Source organism: Aplidium turbinatum, chromosome 7 (genome assembly GCF_918807975.1).
Source record: "Aplidium turbinatum chromosome 7, kaAplTurb1.1, whole genome shotgun sequence".
In the NCBI taxonomy this organism is placed as follows: Eukaryota; Metazoa; Chordata; class Ascidiacea; order Aplousobranchia; family Polyclinidae; genus Aplidium; species Aplidium turbinatum.
The window spans coordinates 29,195,581-29,215,116 of NC_137478.1; the positions used below are offsets into that span (position 1 = coordinate 29,195,581).

Consider the following 19,536-nt stretch of genomic DNA (forward strand, 5'->3'; position numbering starts at 1 on the left):
GAGTGGCTCTGTACATAAAAGATAGCATTATGTTCTCTGTAAGAAATGACCTGACTATTATGAAAGAAAAAATTTTTGAATCCCTTTTTGTTGATATATTTGTAAACAAGAAAAAGTTAACTTGTGGTACTATATATAGATCTCCTCAATCACTTTCTGCTGCCAACTCTGAGTTTCTACAAACACTCCTTCCTACAATAAAAACAATATCAAAATCAAATGCACAATGTTTCATAATGGGAGATTTTAATTACAATTTATTGGACCATAATAATTGTCACACCAGCAACTATGCTGATGCTATGTTTGAACACAGCTTCCATCCATTGGTAACTAAACCAACTAGAATTACTTCATCCAGTACCACATGTATTGATCACGTATGGACAAATGTCTATAATGCCAAAACAAATGCTGGTATAATAGTTGACTGCATCGCTGACCATCTGCCTGTAATACAATGCTCTCAATTAGGTTCAATAGAAGAACTTTCATTAAACAAAGAGAAAAGATGCTACAGCAACATTAACATGTGTCATTTTGTAGAAAAATTATCTAAGCTCAACATTAATAACATCATGAATGAAACCAACACTGATGTAGCTTATAACATGCTTTTCAATAATTACGTTGAAGTATTTAAAAGCAGTTTTCCAGTGAAATCTGTAAGAAATGTAACAACAAAATGCTGGTATGATCATGAACTCAGTGATCTTCACAGAATGAAACAACTGGCATACAAAAAATATCTTAGAAAATCTTCTGAAAAAAACAAATCTAACTACAATGCTCTAAGAAACTTTTATACCAGGTCACTAAAGCTGAAAAAACAAAACTATTTTAAAACTCTACTATTAAAGCACAAAAATAACCTGAAAAAAACCTGGAACATTTTAAATCAATTATTAGGTAAAACCAGATGCAATGAACAGTCCCATCTTGTTAAAGGTGATGAAGTACTTATACAGAATATTGATAAGGCTAACTACTTCAATGAGTATTTCTCTTCAATAGCATCAAATCTGGTGGATAAAATTCCTAATACAAGTAGCAAATTTTCAGATTATCTTTCAAATCCTATCAGTGAATCCATTTTTTTGCGCCCCACTTCTGCTGATGAAGTCAAACAAATTCTTTCTTCTTTTCAATCCAAACTTAGTTGTGGAATAGATGAAATACCAACAAAGATATTAAAAGTTGTACCACAAAACATAATTATAGCACTGACCCACATCTTCAATTTATCCTTAACTAACGGTGAATTTATAACGGCATTTAAAACATCTAAAATAATACCCATATTCAAAAAAGGCAAAACTGAAGACTGTAGTAATTACCGCCCCATCAGTCTATTATCTTCCTTTTCTAAAATACTTGAAAAAATAATGTACAACAGAGTGTATAATTTTCTTGAAAACCATAACTTTTTCTACCCCCAACAATTTGGGTTCAGACAAAATCATTCAACTAACCTCGCAGTTTTGCATCTTGTTAGTAAAATTTCAAATGCATTTGAAAAAAAAGAAACCACCCTTGGTATATTTTTAGACCTGTCTAAAGCATTTGACACAATTGATCACAAAATTTTGTTAAACAAGCTTTACTATTATGGTATCAGGGGGGCAGCCCATGACTGGCTCAGTAGTTACCTACTAAACCGATTTCAAGTAGTAGAAATATCTCAATCAATGTCTACTAAACGCAAAATATGTTTCGGGGTCCCCCAGGGTTCAATTCTAGGACCTTTACTGTTTTTAATATATATAAATGATTTCTGTAACAGCTTACAACACTCTGAATCTGTAATGTTTGCTGATGACTCCAATTTGTTTTTATGTGGTAACAGTATCCCCGAGCTTTATGAACTGGCCAATATGGAAATGTTAAATGTAACAGACTGGCTGGCAGCAAATAGGCTGTCGTTAAATGTAAATAAAACTAAGCACATTTTATTCAACAATAATAATAATACAAAGTGTTTTAACTTCACCCATACATTATCTGTGTACAGTCAACCCATTGAACGTCTTAACACTGTTAGTTTCCTAGGCATTTTACTGAATGAAAATTTGTCATGGAAATCTCATATGATTCACTTGCTACAAAAACTGCGACGAAATTTCGGAATAATCTGCAAGATTAAACCTTACTTAAACACTGCGAATTTGATTTCTCTCTATCATTCTCTCATTGAAAGCAATCTAAGATATTGCATTAGTGCTTGGAAGCATGGTCATGTTACCATTGTAAACAAACTGCAAAAAATTTGCAACAAATTCATAAAAATGATCACTAAGCATGAACCACAATACAATGTCGACAGTTTTTTCACAATTGATAACCTTTATACCATCGAAACTGGCAAATTCATGTTTAAACTAAAACATAATCAACTGCCTAAAAACTTTAACTCACTATTTCAACTTAATAGCAACTTGCATCACATATCAACTAGAAGTAGCAATCGATTTTTTCTCCCCTATTACTCGAAAAAGTTAACCCAACAATCCATCCAATTTAGTGGAGTTAAAGTCTGGAACGATCTCCCTAAACACATTACTGAAATCGAAACCTTTTCATTATTCAGCAGCAAGCTGAAAACCCATCTGCAAACAAAAACTCAAACCGATTAGCATACGTCCATTGTGTAACAGATACCACTTTTGTACATTTAATCTTTCAAGTACTACTGTTTGACACCTAGTATCTGAGCTTATTACAACTGTCAATGTCGTACATCCCGTAACATCTGCCATCACCACCTTAAACTGTTCAGTTTCAATAGGCTGCTATTAGATGCTAATATGTTACCAATGCAATACGCCTTTAATTAGCCAAACTACGTATAATATACTTGTTCACAGAACCTTATAACTCTCTGTTACTTTGTTGTGTAGATTTATTTGGCAAGAGTACTTCAACAATGAAGCTGTAGGCCTATCACTTTCCAGAAGTTTGGTTGGAAATTCATTTCAAGAAACTCCATCCCGCTCCGATACCGAAGTCACCCGCATGCCATCTAGACCATTTTCATAATTATCATCTTCACTACATTTTTCATCATTCATGATCATCAGTGTAATATCATGCTCAAATAATAAGTTAATTAATCTAAATTCCTGTACCCATCAGTTATCAATTCCTATTCAATATCACACCACTGTCGTTGCTGCGAACACTCCATTTTACTTAAAACGATGTACTGTACATAGTATTTTGTATATGTAATATGTTTAATATGTAAATAATATGTAATATGTTTAATATGTAATAATATGCCGTATGTTTATTGTTTATTCTTGAATGCTCGTGTTGTTGATTTTTCTTTTTTATATTGGTTGTAAGGTTCAGTCGTCCCCGCATGGTTTCACCAACTGGCACACCTCCAGTTGCTTTAGGTATGTGGAGCCAACTGGTTCTTCCAACTAATTCATCTACTTTAAACTGTTAGGTTTGGTGGCCGTGCTTAATTTACTTTCGTGTACGTAACCTTTAAATTTGCATCGCATGCACGTTTTAAACTTTTGTAGTTTTGCCACCTTTTCCTTTTGTTGGTTTTGTTCCCGTTCACTATTTGTAACTTTATCATTGCTGTTGTTTTCCGACAAAGAAAAATAAATTGAATTGAATTGAATTGAAATCCGTTTTGCACCATTAACCTTGTCAGTCTTACATTGAGGCTGAAAATACTTCCCACTGCTCTAAGATGTTGCTGATGACCTGTTCTCGAGGAAGCTATCATGTTTGTGCTAGTTTTGGAATTTTATATTGAACTGTATCAGCCACTTTTTGAATCAAAGAAAAGTTACAGTACAAACCGAAAAACCTAGATTTACTCAAATTTGAAAAAAAAACTTAAAACCCAGATGTGGTTAAAAAAACCCAGAACTAGGTGGAAAAATCTAGCGCTAGGATCCTTGGCTTTAACTCTCAAAAGTCGTATTTTGGACTTCAATCTTCAATTGATTTGCAATAATTCTATTCGAAGACAACCACTAGAATGAAAAACGAACGGCAAATGAAATAGGGACAAACCACCAAGAACTTGGACTAATGATATTGAAGACTGGTCAGGACTTGATTACAAAACTGCAGCAGAAAAATCTCACAACAGAGAAACTTGGCCCCTCATTGCCTCCAACCCTCGACGAGAGGATGGAACTTAATAATGATGATGAGTTCTTCAATTACATAGTCGGCGTTAGCTGAGAGGTCAAGCAATGGTAAAATTTGTTATCCTCCCGACTCAAAAGAAAAAGCTCCGGCCACAACTCTAAACGTTCGAGATCAAACTTCGACTTCCTTAGACTTATTTGTCTTTGACCAAGAAATAGAAGAAAAAGCTGTAAGCAAAACACCAAGAAGGGCAAAAAAAATTTCAGAGAGTTAGCTTACATCATAAACATTTTGAAACAACCAGTAATTAAACCTTTGCAATACGAACGATCTGTTTTAGCCTGATGCTGCAAGTTCGCTGTGGTAGTAGCCTACCGGTTTGCACTAGCTAGGCTATCGAAACACAGTTCCCTAGCCATGTGCTATGACAAATTTAACCTTTATTTACTTTAGAAATTCGTGTAAGAAAGTTTAAGAGTTTAAAGCTATCTGGCGTAGTCATATAATCGTTGAGATGATTTCAACCTCATCTCCGTCACAAACGCTGTTTTCAACCATCTACAAACAGAGCTGGCACCCTTTAACATCAACAAAGCATTCCACCTGCAAAGGGTAAGTGAATTAACCAATGCTTGTTGTGTTTGTTGTTAAAAAATACCCAGACAACCACTATTTGATACATATAGGGCCGTTGAGATGATAATTTGGGCCCAGTACCAATGGGATTCTCGGGGCCTAAATTGACATTTCTAAGAAAGAAGCACTATACCCAAAGAATACTCGTTAGTTTTTTTAAGTTTCCTGGCGTCTGGAAAAAGTTACGAGTCCCTAAAATCATCCTTGTTTATCTGGATAATGATCAAAGAGTAGTTGGTTCGATTCTTTCCCCAGTAAACCCCCAGTGTTCACAAAAATGCTTATTGATAAACATCAAAATCGGATTTTTCCTTTCTAATTTGCACCATAACTTTGCATCTGCAATCAGTGATGAAAATGCCGATAATATCGTGCTAAAAGCTGTAACTTTACACTCTGCGAACTAAATATAATCAGAAAAGCTAATTTGTTTGAATAAAGCCAAATATTTTGCAGCGGTTGCTACTCTTCTGGGTTGCTGTATTGTATGTTAACTTTTGTGTTGATCCTAAGGTAAGAAACACTAAACGATCATCACACGGTAGACTCTTTAACATAGGACAGTTTTTCGTGCGAATCAGCTGATTTCAGTCATGTGACTCAGCACGTGATATTCCGATCTTCTCCGATCTTCTCGATCCGATCTTCTCCAAACATTTTTGATACAAAGAAAATTAAGTGAATGTATCGCCACAGCAGCGTGGCCTAATGAGTTAGGGTTAGGGCAAGGGAATAGTCATTTCGATTGCGTGGGTTCGATTCCCACCCTCTGCTAATGTTCTTTTTTCTTCTGCAACTGAACTGAGTGCAAGAAGGATCTTAAAGACTGTAATCAATTGAGTTTATAAGGTTACAATCACAATGGCGTGAGTCACATGACTGCAAACAGCTGATTCACGAGGAAACCTGTCCTACGTTAAAGTGCCTACCTCATCACACAGTCTTCCGTCAAAAAATCAGGGTTTCCACAGCTAAAAAATTAAAGTCTTTAATTAATGAAATTAACTCCGAAGAATGGTCATAAGGTTTTTTACAGTAAGACCTTCTATTCAAGTAATTTTCTTGCTTTTGAGGCCGCCGCAGATGACGTTGTTACATCCAGGCAGCCAATGGATTGTGTGTTTATCGAGCGTTGTGAGGTCTACATATCTGTCCTGGGGTCGATATACAAGACAATGGCAGATAATGTGGTGTGCAGTCGGAGAATCTGAGCCACATGCACAAGATGGTGAGTCGGCGAGGCCCCATTGGAACATGTTGCTGTTGAAACGGCCCATCCGTCCGCAGGCGATTGAGCTTCACCTATTCCTTCCGAGGTAGTTCTGGTCCGGGTGGATTGTTAGTATTGGGAAGGACTGTGAATTGGGTTGGTCTCGAAACTTCTCTTTATTCACTGTTCCAAATTTCGGAAATGTGGAAGTTGGATAGCTGTAGCATGTCGGGAAAAAGAGCACCGAGATTTCAAGCGCTGGGGTATTTGTGAGTGCGAGTTCAGCACAATTTGGTTGAGGAGGTAGTCATCCCTTGACATAGCTTGTAGGACCAGACTGAGTACGTGGTTTTCCCCACGAAGTCTACCTGGGGCGATGCCTGATAGTACCGGCAGAAAGTCAGTGGGAGTTGGAAGCATGCAACCAGTGATTATTCTCGTGGTGGTGTTCAGGGCAGTGTCAATTTTGCTAGAGTGTACGCTGCGGTACCAACTGGGAGAAGCATATTCAAATGTGCTGTAAACAAGTGCAAGAGCTCTTGTAGCCTACGTAGTGTGGATGTACTAGCACCCCAGGATGTTCCAGCTAGGAATCTCAGCAAGTTGTTGCGTGCTGATAGTTTAGCATGGAGGGCTTCAGCATGGTGTTTGTAGGTTAATTGTCGGTCGAGCTTCACTCCTAGGTAGGTGGGACACTCCTAGGTAGGCGGGACACGGGTTGTGTGGGAGTGGGTTTCCATTGAGAGAGACTGACAATTGGCGTGTAGACTCCATGTTGCAAAGGTGAAAAGGTGTGACAGTGGTCTTTGCCAGTCTCAGTTTCAGCATCCACAGCTTCAGGTAGTCTGCGATTTGGGCCATGTCATCTGTAAGTGTGAAAGTGTAAGTAAGTGTAAGTCATGTCATCTCTACCACATGCCAGTACTTGTCAGAATTGAGTAGTGCCAGATCATCAGCATAGCCGTACTGGCGTGACGTAGTCTCTGGCTTGTCACTAATGTAGATGTTAAATAGTAGGAATGATAAGCAATTTTAGTAATAACCAAGTAAGACTCAATTTATTTCTTCATTTCTGATTTAACAATATAGCCAATTAAGACAGTTGTATACCTCACCTACAGGGAAAACTAATTCGTTCAAAAAATACAAATATTTATTTATCACAGATTAAATAAATTTTATTAAAAATCCTGTTTTCAGGAAATTGACTTTTGAAGAAACGTATCGAAAATAAATATTTAGTTTCTTGAAATAAACAAAAGGTGTTTCCATGAAAATTTAGGAATTAAATGTTAATATTTAATTTTCACAGCAATTTAGTTTTAATGTGAAGGCATGAGGACTTTACACGTTTAATAATTCAAGACAACACTCGTTTGCCAAGAGCCGTTTCTTTTTTCTGTGTTGAGAAGCTGTAGGCAAATAACGATTTTGAGAGCAAACAAAAGGTAATTGCTTAGCTTGCAAATTCGCAATTTTTACATCGTTTCGACGCCTGGTGTGGTTGAAATGATGCAAAAAATAAACTCTCCCTATCACGAAACAAATGAAACAGATGAAATAAATGGAGAATGGTCGTTTTGTAATTTTGTATTCCCATTTGAACTTGAGACGAATGATTTACAAATTACATTCTCAAAGGTTTAACAAGTTGATCAACAGTTTCTAGTCCAGCCAAAATCTTTAAAGAAGACAAAAAAACAGAAAAAAAGAAGAAACGAATTAGTTTTACGGAAGACATGTATTTCAGCTCATTCGTTTGTGACAGACTTCAGCAATGCACACAATGATCTCGCGATAATCCGCCATCGAAAGTAAAGAATTTGCTTTGTATTTTTACTTCCAGTTCAAAAGCCTTCAAAACAAACCAATAAGCATTCTGAATGGTCGTTTTCTTAAGCTCCAACAGTCACTTGAGAAACGCGCCTGTTGTAGGAAATCCACTTGAACATTATTTAACGTCCAGGTGAAAGTTCAGCAATAATTGCTTCATACACAATTCAGCTTTTTCAATTGACAGAAGACACGCTCATAACTCACAAGACATACACATAAATTATGTTCCTTCAGTTACAAATTTTAAGTTATGTCGTTTATGTTAGTATGTTGCTTCAGTATACTTAGACGACTTGGAAAATAAATAAATTGCTAATTATTTTAGCAATAGCTGATACATTTATTAAATAAAGAGCTGTTAGGCTATATTGCTTCACTGAATTACGCGCACCACAACACAGGGCATCCACAGAGCAAATACGAAACATTACAAAACTTTAAAACTATGTAACCTACATGTACTCTAGTGCTAGTGAAAGAAAGAGATACCTTTCAAATACACATTTATGTTTTTCGTGTATAGTGACCAAAGATGTAGATTAACGTTCGTGTGCTTTACAACAAGGAAGCATTTTTTTGCATCTACTTTCAAGCAGGCCATTCAATATTTTGCCAAAGCACAGCCGCATATTTTTTATAAATGGCTATCCAGCACGTTTTTGAACCAAGTAGCAATTTATTTGACGAGAAATCATTTTCATTTCGTCACCTGATAAATAAGACAACGAACTAATCAATTGGGATAAAGCCTGGTATATTTTAATTAATAGTGTCATGGTTTTATCTACTGTCGCTCTACAACTTTTAAGGTCTTTTAGCGATAGGGTGCGAGACTACAGTAATTATTTTATTCTCCGGGACTTATTTTTAGTTTTATATTGTAGCCTATTTAGGATGTCATCAATTTATTACCCTACTTATCCTCACTGCGTTCTGCAAGAAGAACGTTATCAGCACCGTTTGAAGTCTTTGGTATGACCCAACCTTGGATCAATCTCAGATCTACCAGCACTAGAGCCAAAGGCGAAACCACTCGGCCGCTGAGCTGGTATTTGCGGTAGAATGATAGGGAAGGCACTTTAACATGCAGATATCCAATCCATGGACTTCTGTCCAATCCAACCACAAACCAATTAGATGTTACGTTGTCTGTCTACTTGTTGACCATTCCAGTATTTAGCCAGAGAATTGATTATTATTATTACTTTGAACTTTATCTGGTAATTACAAAAGAAAAAAGAGCTATAGCAGAGGTGGTAATCAAACCCACGTCAATGTGATGACTACCACCGCCCTAACCCAATGCGCCGAGTCATCCGATGGCAAAGCATCGATTTAATTTAGCTAGAATTTGCGTTTTTCCTTTATTCTTCCTAAACGCAACCTTGATGACGTCAAGAACAACGTAACTTCTGATTGGTTCGTGGTTTATTAGAAATCTGCTTGTTAAAGTGCCTACCGAGTGATAGCAGCACGATTGAACTAAATTATCGGACTTTGTTTGAGGCGTAAACACAAGACCAAAGATTAATACCAGCTCAGTGGCCGAGGGGTTTCGCCTTCGGCTCTGGTGCTGGTAGATCTTAGATCGATTCCAGGTCGGGTCACCAAAGACTTTAAACGGCACCGGCTGCATTCTTTCTTGCACAGCGCAGTGAGGATAAATCGGGTTATAATGTGATGACAGTGTAGATGTGATATAAAACTAAACAGAAAACCCTGTCGCAAAAGACATTAGCAGTTGTGGAACGACAATAAATGAGCTATAATATAAATACTATCGCCGACATGTAGTGGGAGAAAAAAAAACTTTAGCACTTGAGGCTTAAACGACAACGACTTGATGTAGCACAAAGGTTTGAATTCCTAGCAACTTATAATCTTCACGTGTTGTCTCTTTTGATGTCACAATACAATGCCGCGACTCGCTTTACAAACAACGTCACAAACTAAAAGAAGTTTGATTATTATTCATCACAAAGACAATGCACTTTGTTAGAAAAGCGAAAACAGAGTTGTTATTATTAGCTAACACATGTTAATATTGCCAAAACTTTTAAAGGGATACTAAAGGAAAAACCTGACTTGGCGTTTTTCCACGTTCTTTGTGTTTAACTTGCTACCATAAAACGATTTTCAATAAAATTTTGCCCCATTGCGGTCTGACCATCATTGCGCGCGTGCTTTTGTCAGAGCTTTCAAAACCAGAATGGGCCTGAGCAGCGAAGCGTGCGACTGTACAGTCTACGTAACAAAAGACGAGCAATCAGCTGATCACGCAACAGTTGTTACTGCCGGCGATTTAACTGTAGGCTATGTATGTATGTACATCAAATTTCAACGTCAAAACATCAGACAGTTTGCTCAAAACCTCAGATCTGATGTTGTAACGTGGCTTTTGTTATTGCTGTCTTTTGTGACGTATTCTCGAGCTGTGTTTGCACTTTTTGGTCATTTTGAAAAAAAATGAAAATAAATGCAACATTGGACTTTGGGCCTTGTCAGCGCCATTAATAACAACTTTTTTTCGGTAACTTTTTTTGAAATGTATTCTTGAATGTTAAGTTTACGCATTTTAATGCTTAATTCCCGTTTGAAAATTTCATTTAGTATGCCTTTAACACCTGTTGAAGTTGTTTTTCTTTCAATTTCATCCATTTCTATTGTTTAAAATAACATTAAAGAACATTGAATTTATGTAAAAAATTCTCTTATAAAATGGAGGTTGATTGAAAGATATGTTGGAATTTTTGTACCTGTTTTTTAGTTTGATGTGATTCATGCGGAAAATGTTGAAGTCTTGTGTAGCTGTTGTTGCTCAACAGCTAAAGTTATAAACACCCAATCTCATAAAACCGACTAACATTAAGCTACCCGAGTAGCCTACATTACTTGTGATTGGCGACATGATTGCCAAACTAACTCGCAGCGAAGCTGAAAAAATTCCACTGAGTGTTGCCCGATCTTCACATTATAGCATTTATAAAACTATCTAGTTCAGTTCAGTTTATTTTTATTTCTTGCTATCACCACACACTCGAGACTAAAATTACCAACAAAAACATTAAAACTAACTCTAAAGTATTATTATGACATTTAGAGGGATCCTGTATCATAGCATTAGATTTTGATGATTGACAATAAGTCTATAAACACTTTGACTGACAATTAAGTTTCTTGTTTAGGCCAATGAACATCACAAACGGTGCTGGAGAGCCAACGTTTTACCAAAGAAACTCCCCCATACAAAGACCCACTCCAGTGCCTAAAGGATCAACGAAAAGAGGCAAATCTCCGATTCAAAAAGAGACAAAAAAGCATCTAGTAACAACATCCGGATACGTTTTGAAAAATGGCCGCTTAACTGTGTGTGAAACCTCGTATACAAAGGCATTTGGTAACACAGCGGATATACAAAGCATTCATCACCCAAAGATTCCAGAGCCAGTGTTGAGAACGTGGCGAAGAAGATTAAAAACTTGTTTAGAATCCAACTCTAGAGACTCTTCACTAAAGAATACAAGTGTCACAGCAAACAAGAAAAGTAAGAGAATCAATTCACCTACTCGAACACTTGCACAACGACTCTCGAACGATACAATGCCAAAGCCGTACAAAATCTTAAATTACCAAAACTCAACTTTAGCCTCTATTTGCGTACAAGGTAAAGACCCACCCAAAAAACCACCGTTGTTACAAACAGCAGCTTCTTTTCGCAGAAGAACTCAAAGTAATTGTCTTCCTCGTGGGTCAACATCTCCTCCAATAGACCATCTTGATAGCAATCCGTCTTCTTCTTCCGAAGAACAGTCTTCTATTTCATCGCAAGAAGACTCAAGTCTTCTAAAACACTCAGAACCGTATTTGGAAAACGAGAACAAATCCCTTTTTCGTTTGTCTCCTCGTCCATTTATAGAAATTAAAGATGATGTCATGATAGATGACGTATTTCCCGTTTCTCCCGAATCTGCAATGACAAAAAGATTGTTTAAAGACGATGACGATGCGGAAGATTTTAAACGTGATTTTGTAGCTGGAGAAGATTACGGTTGCTTGGATGTAACACCAGATTTAGAAATGATAAATCTTGACTATGAGAATGAAGATGACTCTTCCTTGGATGACTGTGACATCTCGGATCAAGAAACTTCCGATGAAGATGAAGATCATGAAGATGGAGGTAATGATGAAGAAGAAAGCCGTCTCGTAGTGGAAAAATACAAGCATCTGTATGAACATGAAAACATTTCAGAATCGCTCTCTCTATGCGGTGAGTACGAATTTGATAAAAGCGATGAAGAGACTTCGTTGAAAACATCAATAGCTGAAGATTTTGAGTCCAACGACAATTCCTTAGGGCCGCTGAAGTACGAGTTTGCTTCAGTTGTTCCGAAGAAGTTTGAAAAGTATAACTTAAGTGAACTGTCAACTCTCCCACCTGACGTCAATTGGCGAACAATTGTCAAAATGTCGGACTTGACAAACGGTCGAAATGCGTGGTCAAAAAATCATTATTTTGCCAAAAGCGCACAAAACCGAGCCAAGAAAAATATCGACGATAAAAAGAACTTGGAAAGTCTGGTTGACCGACTTCTTGCGCTGGAGAAATTGCAAGCAGCAACGGAACAAAGAGAAATTATTCGAAGATTTCATTACCAACACATCCGAGCTACCTCCATGAAACAAAAATCCTTACAAAATAAACGAAACTCCTTCAGCTATGGCACCAATGAGACCAAGCAATCAGAAGTATCTAATGAAACCAATCCACCAGGGACAAGGACTCCATCAAGACGTCGCTCTTCCATAACAGCGTCTTTGTCGCGACGAGCTTGGGTAAAGAATATGACGGAGGAGGAGCAAAATGAAGTCCAGGAAGCTTGTCGGAGTGGGGATGTGAGTGTGTTGCTTGACAACTGGATGACTAAGAGTAAAAATACTAAAACTCCGGGAGATACTTCCAGGCGAGCATCAGAGTCCGGAAGACTAATAAAAAGACCACGAACAAGATGGAACCGAGGGAGGATTTATGATTATACCTGTAGCGAACGATATCAGGAAGACAAAGTGCAATCGAAGCAGCCGTACTGGAATACAAACAGATCGCAGCCAAATTGTCAAACGTGTAGAGAAAAGCTACGAAAAATGAGCCATAACAATTCACAGACTCAAGAACGCCGAAGAAGACCAAGGTAATGATAAAACTTTTGCTAAGATTAATTTTTGCGAAAGCTAGTTTGCAAAACAATGTGTCATTTTCACAAATTTAGATTGTTTCTAAACCCTTAAAACGTTGTCTACCATCGTTTCTAGCACTAGTGGCAACGTTCATCTGATGAAAGTGAAAGCAATAACAAACAGGTTGATTTATTGCTTCACTGACGTTTCGCGCACCATGACAGTACGCATTGCGCATCCTCAGAGCCAGGCCTGGATTAACCATTGTGCTAGGGTATGCTAAAGCACAGGGGCCCCGCAGACAGAGGGCCCCACGTTTCCTAAAAATGAAATAAGTAAAATAAAATAATAAGTTTTTCCTGAAAAAAATTTTCAAGAAAAAAAATTAAGAAAAGTGGGGCCCCTCTGTCCAAAAAAAGTAACACATTCATCAATATATCTCCCCTTCACGTGAAATAAAAATATGGTTTTTTGTATTTTTTCTTTTGCAACAAACACTTTGCAGCAAAGAAAGCCAGAAAAAAGTCGTTCGACTCAATTTCATTTTAGTTTTCTAAATACTATTGGTAGTTAGTAGTGAATGAAAGAGCAGTTTAGAATAGAAATTCAGAACAACCTTTCATTGTGATTTGCAGTGTAGTGTGCAGTACTAACAGTGGTCCCTTGCTACAATGTTTTCCCTTGCACGGTTTCGTTGATTTAATGTGTGTGATTTTGCATCCATTATAACGTAAACATTGTTGACTTTAATTTGCACATGCTTATTTAATCATCGATCACGTGCTATTTCAAAGTTATCTAACTTACCTAAGCAACGCTCGGTTTCCTCTGCAAGCAAAACCAGCTCACTTCCATTACGCTCCACGTAAGCTGGTAAGGGCCCCCATAAAATTCATTAGCACAGGGGCCCCATTTGACCTTAATCCGGGCCTGCTCAGAGCGCATTGTTATGGGGCTCTGATGATGCGCCATGCGCATTGTCATGGTGCGCGAAACGTCAGTGAAGCAATAAATTAACCTGTTTGTTGTTACTTTTACTTTCATCAGATGAACGCTGCAACTAGTGCTAGAAATGATAACTGTCCTGATGAACACTAAAGCTTTTCAGTATTCAAGTTATCTACCAATGGAATACATTTATAAATTTTAACGCTAGTTAAGAATTTGCCCAAACATTACAGATGGGATCAAATCTGTTCTGTAATTTAGATATATAAATTGGCTAAACAATTTATTACTTTCACAATTTTGAAACGTTTTTAAGCGAAACACCGAATGATCACCAATTTTGAAGTTACTTTTCGTGCGATGAAGCTTTTCATAACTAAACAAATGAAGTCGAAGACAGGAAAAGCTTAAATTAAACTAATGATTGGTAGTCTATTGAAGTATTTAATTTTCCAAGACACATCTAAAAGTAAGAATTTTAACCGTGATGTTAGTGATTTCACAGCAAGAAATCAATGTCATTTTATATTGATTTAATGTCTTTTTCTTGGCAATATTGCACATCTTCATAATTTAAATTTTCACTTCATTTCATATTTGTAAGTTACTTACGACACTATTTGTTTATCAGCACTGCTAGCTCCTGCCAATCAACAAGTCGCCAACAACCAATCACAGAAAAGAATCAAGCTGGTTTGACTCCGCCTCCAAAGGCAACGTTTCGTTCTACAAACACGTCACAACCTGTCTCAAGTGTGCCATCTAACGGATGGCAACAAGTCGCAAGAAGTTTACCCTCCACCGAAATTGGGCAACTGATGGAAAAGAATATCAACTTGATTCCTCAGTATCCGCGTCGAAGACGAAGCACACATGTTTATCCTGTCTTAACAGACAGAAAAAGTGTTGGACAAAACACTCTTATACCTACCTTGAAAATATTGCCTGTACCGTTCAACAGCAGACCAGGACATTGCAAAGCGAAAATTCAGAACATAAATATTTATTAAGCTTCAATTGTATGCTTGTGTTAACGTTTTAGGTTTGCAGTATTACTCTATTCAAACAATGTTTGTGTTTCTAATTAACATTGCTAATACAGTTACCTTTAATGCGATAACGTACAGTGATAGGCTACCGTAGGCTATCAACACCTTATGCTCCAAAGATCAGTAAAACAATGTGGGCTGTTTATTTACTGCCAATCATTTAAAATTTCCATTTGCTAAACAAAAGTATGCATTGAGAATGTGGCTGAGTTGATAAGACTTCTTTTACTGGTTCAGTGGATAAACATCTAGTTTTGCAAGCTAGCAAGATCAGGTAACAGTGGTTCAATTCCAAACATGAGCAGTTTTTTTGTTCTTTTGCAAGAGCCGATTTTTTCATATTCAAAATGTAAGTGCTTCAAAGCCTGCTCAGGGTAGCCTTGTCCAGTGCTGCTATCCCAGAATGCAAATCAGGCGCTTTTACATTGATTTAACGTCTGTAGATGTTGAATTAATGTAAAAAGCCCCTGATTTGCTTTTTAAGGTATCTATGCATTCCATTTGGTGCTGATATAGATGGAAATGGAGCAACACACTGCAATGACAGACTTTTAATCAGCAACAGCTTATGAATAAAATTATTTGCAAGCAACATCACTTCAACACATGGAAACTTCTAATCGTTGACCTTAATGACTACCCATCCCGAAAATTAGTCATTTTTACAGTGATTCAACGTTTGCAGAAATTGAATCAATCTAGAATGATTGATTTGCTGGCTGGGAAAGATCTGCGTTGTTCAAAACCTTTAGTCTACGTGTATGCCAAACTGCCAGAGCTAAGCTTCAAAAAAGGTTTTCTCACAGAAGACATCCAAATCAAATCATATACTCTTTCAATTAAGTCACAACAACTATAGTCGCATCACCCTATGAGCGGTACATGCATGAGCTTCCAGTGGCTGCTCAAAATCAAACGAAACATTTGCTTGAAAATTTTAAAAGCAAACGGGTAGAATCAGTAAATTTTTTAATTTATCTTAATGCTAAGATTGCGTATGTTCAGTTTCATAAACGTACAGTACCGGTAGTCGTTTCGCGGAAAAGACAGTAATCAGTAATCGTTAATCAGTAATCAGTAATCAGTAATCGGACAGTAATCGTTACTGAATGCTAGCAGCGTGGGGTCAAAAGCTTCCATCTGTTTCCAACTTTTCTTAAAATTGTTAAGTATAAGTTGAATATTCTTCGGTAAAGAAACTTCACAGCATTTTTTAATGGTAAATCTTCTGTTTGCTTAAGTTGCTATAGTACCAACCGAGTAGGCTACTGCTCCAATTAGAAGTATCCTACTATACCACATTTCCGAAGCAAAAAGGTCTTTAGCAATGCAAATAAAACCATTGAAGTCACAATCCTTGCAGTGACTTCATCAGTTTCCAAACAAACTCATTGCATCGAACTTAAAACAACTTTAACCGTAAATTTGCAACCGCCAAACAATCTAGAAAGATAGTGTTGCCACATCACGCTACTTTTTACTCAAAGTGCTCAATTGATTTGCTAATTGTGAGTACAATATCGATTATACTCACAACAGACAAGGATGGAGAAACCACGTGGGCCTCGTGGGCCTGGGCCCACCTACTTTATTTTCTGGGTGGGCCTGGCCCACCCACTTTTGAAAGCCAAATTCCTTTGAAAAATGTAGTGAAAACGGCAAATTAGAGAAGGAGTTCCAAAAAAAGCTCTTCACTCATTTGGTACACACTATAGTTTGATTGCACAGGCCAACAAAAAAAAATTTGGCACAAAAGGTGAGAGTCATTTTAGAGTACCGGTACCTCAGGGCCCCTGATTCCAAAAATGCACTTAGTTTTTTTGAATTTTCGAAACTATAAGGAACTGAATTTCGAACCAAGATTACATTTTTCCGTAACAAGGATAAAATTTTAAGCAGCTACTTTATTGAAGAACACAACTTTGTATTCTGTAATTATATAAATGGCCTTCGTACCTTGATGGGTGTTGCTCAGTATAGTAAGCATGATAATAAAGAATTGCGTTTGTTCATCGATGGCTTTGTATTGCTTATTCGTCTACTATAGTTTGTTATGCAAAACAATGTATGTATTTTATTTGTACTAAGTAGCTTAGTTAGTAAGTCTGATATTGTTGAAGTCAACAAATATAGGCTATTAAGGCAAAGCACAAGTTATATAATCTACATCTTGTATCCTAAGGCTTGCTTCACGTCGTATTTTGATTGTTACTAGGCCAGTAAACGTTAAATAGCCGTTTGTTTGGGTTGTAATCAACGTGATTGGTTTCAAATGGCGTTTATACAACTCAGAAATGTGCCTGGGATTACTTTCAGTTTTGTCTAACAGTCTATGTAATAAACGACACGATGTTAAATCTATAGGGGCTCAAAATTGCAAAAAAAAAGGTTTTGCTGTAGGCTATCTTAAAAACTAGAGCCAATTCGAAAAAAACAAGTGCATTTTCGGAATCAGGGGACTCGAAATACCCTAAAATGACTCTCACATGCCGTGCCCTTAAAAAAAAAATTTTTTTTTGTTTGCCTGTGTTATCTTTGATAGCTCAATGATGAAATCTAATCTTCAAACTTTTCTGTTGAGCCCACTGTTGATGGGCAGCACGTGTGGGTGTGGTTGCGTGTGATTGGTGGAGTAATCTATAAATCAATCTAATTGTTCTCCAAGGTTAAAACAATGATATCATTACATATTATGCAGTGCATGCACGTAGGCCTACTGTATAATGCTGCAGATTATTTCTCCCAGGTTGGTATTATAGCCTAACTGTGTGTGTACATTGCCTTTTTATTTGTGTGCACATCGCCATATTTTGTACAGCGCTGTAGAGCAATTTGACAATTTTGTAATTTGTTTGGCCAAATCGGGTCCAAAAACGGAAATTTTTCGCTGGTTGGCACAAAAGGCAATCATGAAAACACAATGTATAAGCGATTTGAAGTATTAGGAATGCAGCAATGTTATGGGGGGTCTGGGGGGCTTCGCCCCCCAGAAGTTTGATTAACTTTGACTGCAAGGCCTTTGGGCCCACCTACTTTTAAAATGGTTCCTCCATCCCTGACAACAGAGTAGACCAACTTTTCCTTAAATTTTATTCTGATAATTTCGCATACTTGTAGAAGCTTGATAGAATAAAACTTATGACTAGAATTGCTGTTATATCACAACAAACCATTCGTTGGGTGTCCTTGTCTGAAGACCCTGCTTTACCTGTAGTCAAACGCTCACAGGAATTGCGTAGACATGGAGGTGTAAGCAGTACTTTTGGATTCGGCTGTGAATAACTTTATCAGATCGGAAGCTTTCCAAGGGGCCCAGAAAGTTTAGAAAGCACTGGATATTTTATAATGCATTTGCATCAAGTCTAATTAATCAATGATTTTATTAGAACTTCCTCCTTTAATTTTTTTAAGAAGTGTTTTTTAATGGTGTCCTGTTTTAGGAGCCCGGGAATGTCATTAATGACGGGCCAAAATTAACCTCTCAACGGCTCTGGATACTGTTGTTGGTATCTGAGACACTAAACCAAAAGCGAATTGACAGTTGCACTACATAACAGTGAAACGAAGGTAGAATTACAAAGGCATCAGACATAAGAGAATGAGAATGAAAAAAGGAAATGCGTTAGTTTCACCTTGGAAAGTGTTTCACTTTAGTTTCAATAGTGGTGTTAATAAAAGTATTGCATTAGGTGATGAACTGTTTTATTTTGATCAACAGGGCAAGAGTACAAAATAAAGGACAAGGCGAGAAGAACACAATAAACATAGCCAGGTCAGAGACTTTAAAAATTCGGCCTGCCACACCGGCGGCGGGGAGCGACGTGATTTAGGGTTGGCGATGCACCCGGAAGAGAAGTCCACCAGCTTAGGTTGCGGAGGTACCTGTAGAAGGAAATTGTGGATCGAAAATTTTGTGCCACTTGTCCGCAAAATTTAGAACGGCGGAACCGGCCAGGGAGACGGGCTAAGCTTTCCGCAAACGCAAAAGGTCGGCTCACGACGGGCGGGCGGCATATCGTGTGGGGCGACTGGTACCGACAGAACTTTTGAAGCCGGACAGCGCCCATGTTTCCATCACGTGACCGTAACACAGGTACGTTTGACTCGTATACCCGGTCTGCCGTAAGCAGAGCGGATATAGGAATCAAAATGATTGATCTGAGCGGGCAAGAGCAGCATATTATCAGGACAAGGTAGTGTGTGATATTCCAAAATATGGAAAGATGAGAATACAAATCCAGTGTTGTTGATGATGTTACGTAAATGATTACATTGATTTAAAAGAAAGTAAAACTAGCCAGGTTCGGTAACTTGTATATTTTATTGGTGAAGCATTCTCCACCGTAATGTATTTTGTTTGAATAAGATACTGAAGTAGCCGTTGTCCAGGTGGCGAAAGCTTTATCAATAAATTGTATACAAGTTTTCTGGCTAATTTTGCTGATTCTAGTTCCTTTAAAAAGTACCTTCAATCATATCAGCAATAATTCTATATTATTGATATTACATCATCACTGGCTTAAAATTGCAAAAAATTTCATGTAACTAAAATAGAGAAGAAAA

General features: G+C 37.4%; 1 protein-coding gene across 1 annotated transcript; it reads left to right on the plus strand.

The window, feature by feature from the left end:
* Positions 1-10,987: 10,987 nt before the first annotated feature.
* LOC145773912 (uncharacterized) lies at positions 10,988-15,120 on the plus strand. Its single transcript, XM_082585037.1, has 2 exons — positions 10,988-12,990; positions 14,556-15,120. The coding sequence occupies exons 1-2, from the start codon at positions 10,988-10,990 to the stop codon at positions 14,932-14,934; spliced, it is 2,382 nt and encodes a 793-aa protein (XP_082441163.1). The 3' UTR covers positions 14,935-15,120.
* The last annotated feature ends 4,416 nt before the right edge of the window (positions 15,121-19,536 follow it).

Excerpts from the sequence above, each read along its gene's own strand:
- LOC145773912 (XM_082585037.1), top strand. The coding sequence starts at position 10,988 with ATGAACATCACAAACGGTGCTGGAGAGCCAACGTTTTACCAAAGAAAC. Across the intron at positions 12,991-14,555 it reads GAACGCCGAAGAAGACCAAG|CACTGCTAGCTCCTGCCAAT; the intron begins GTAATGATAAAA and ends TTTGTTTATCAG.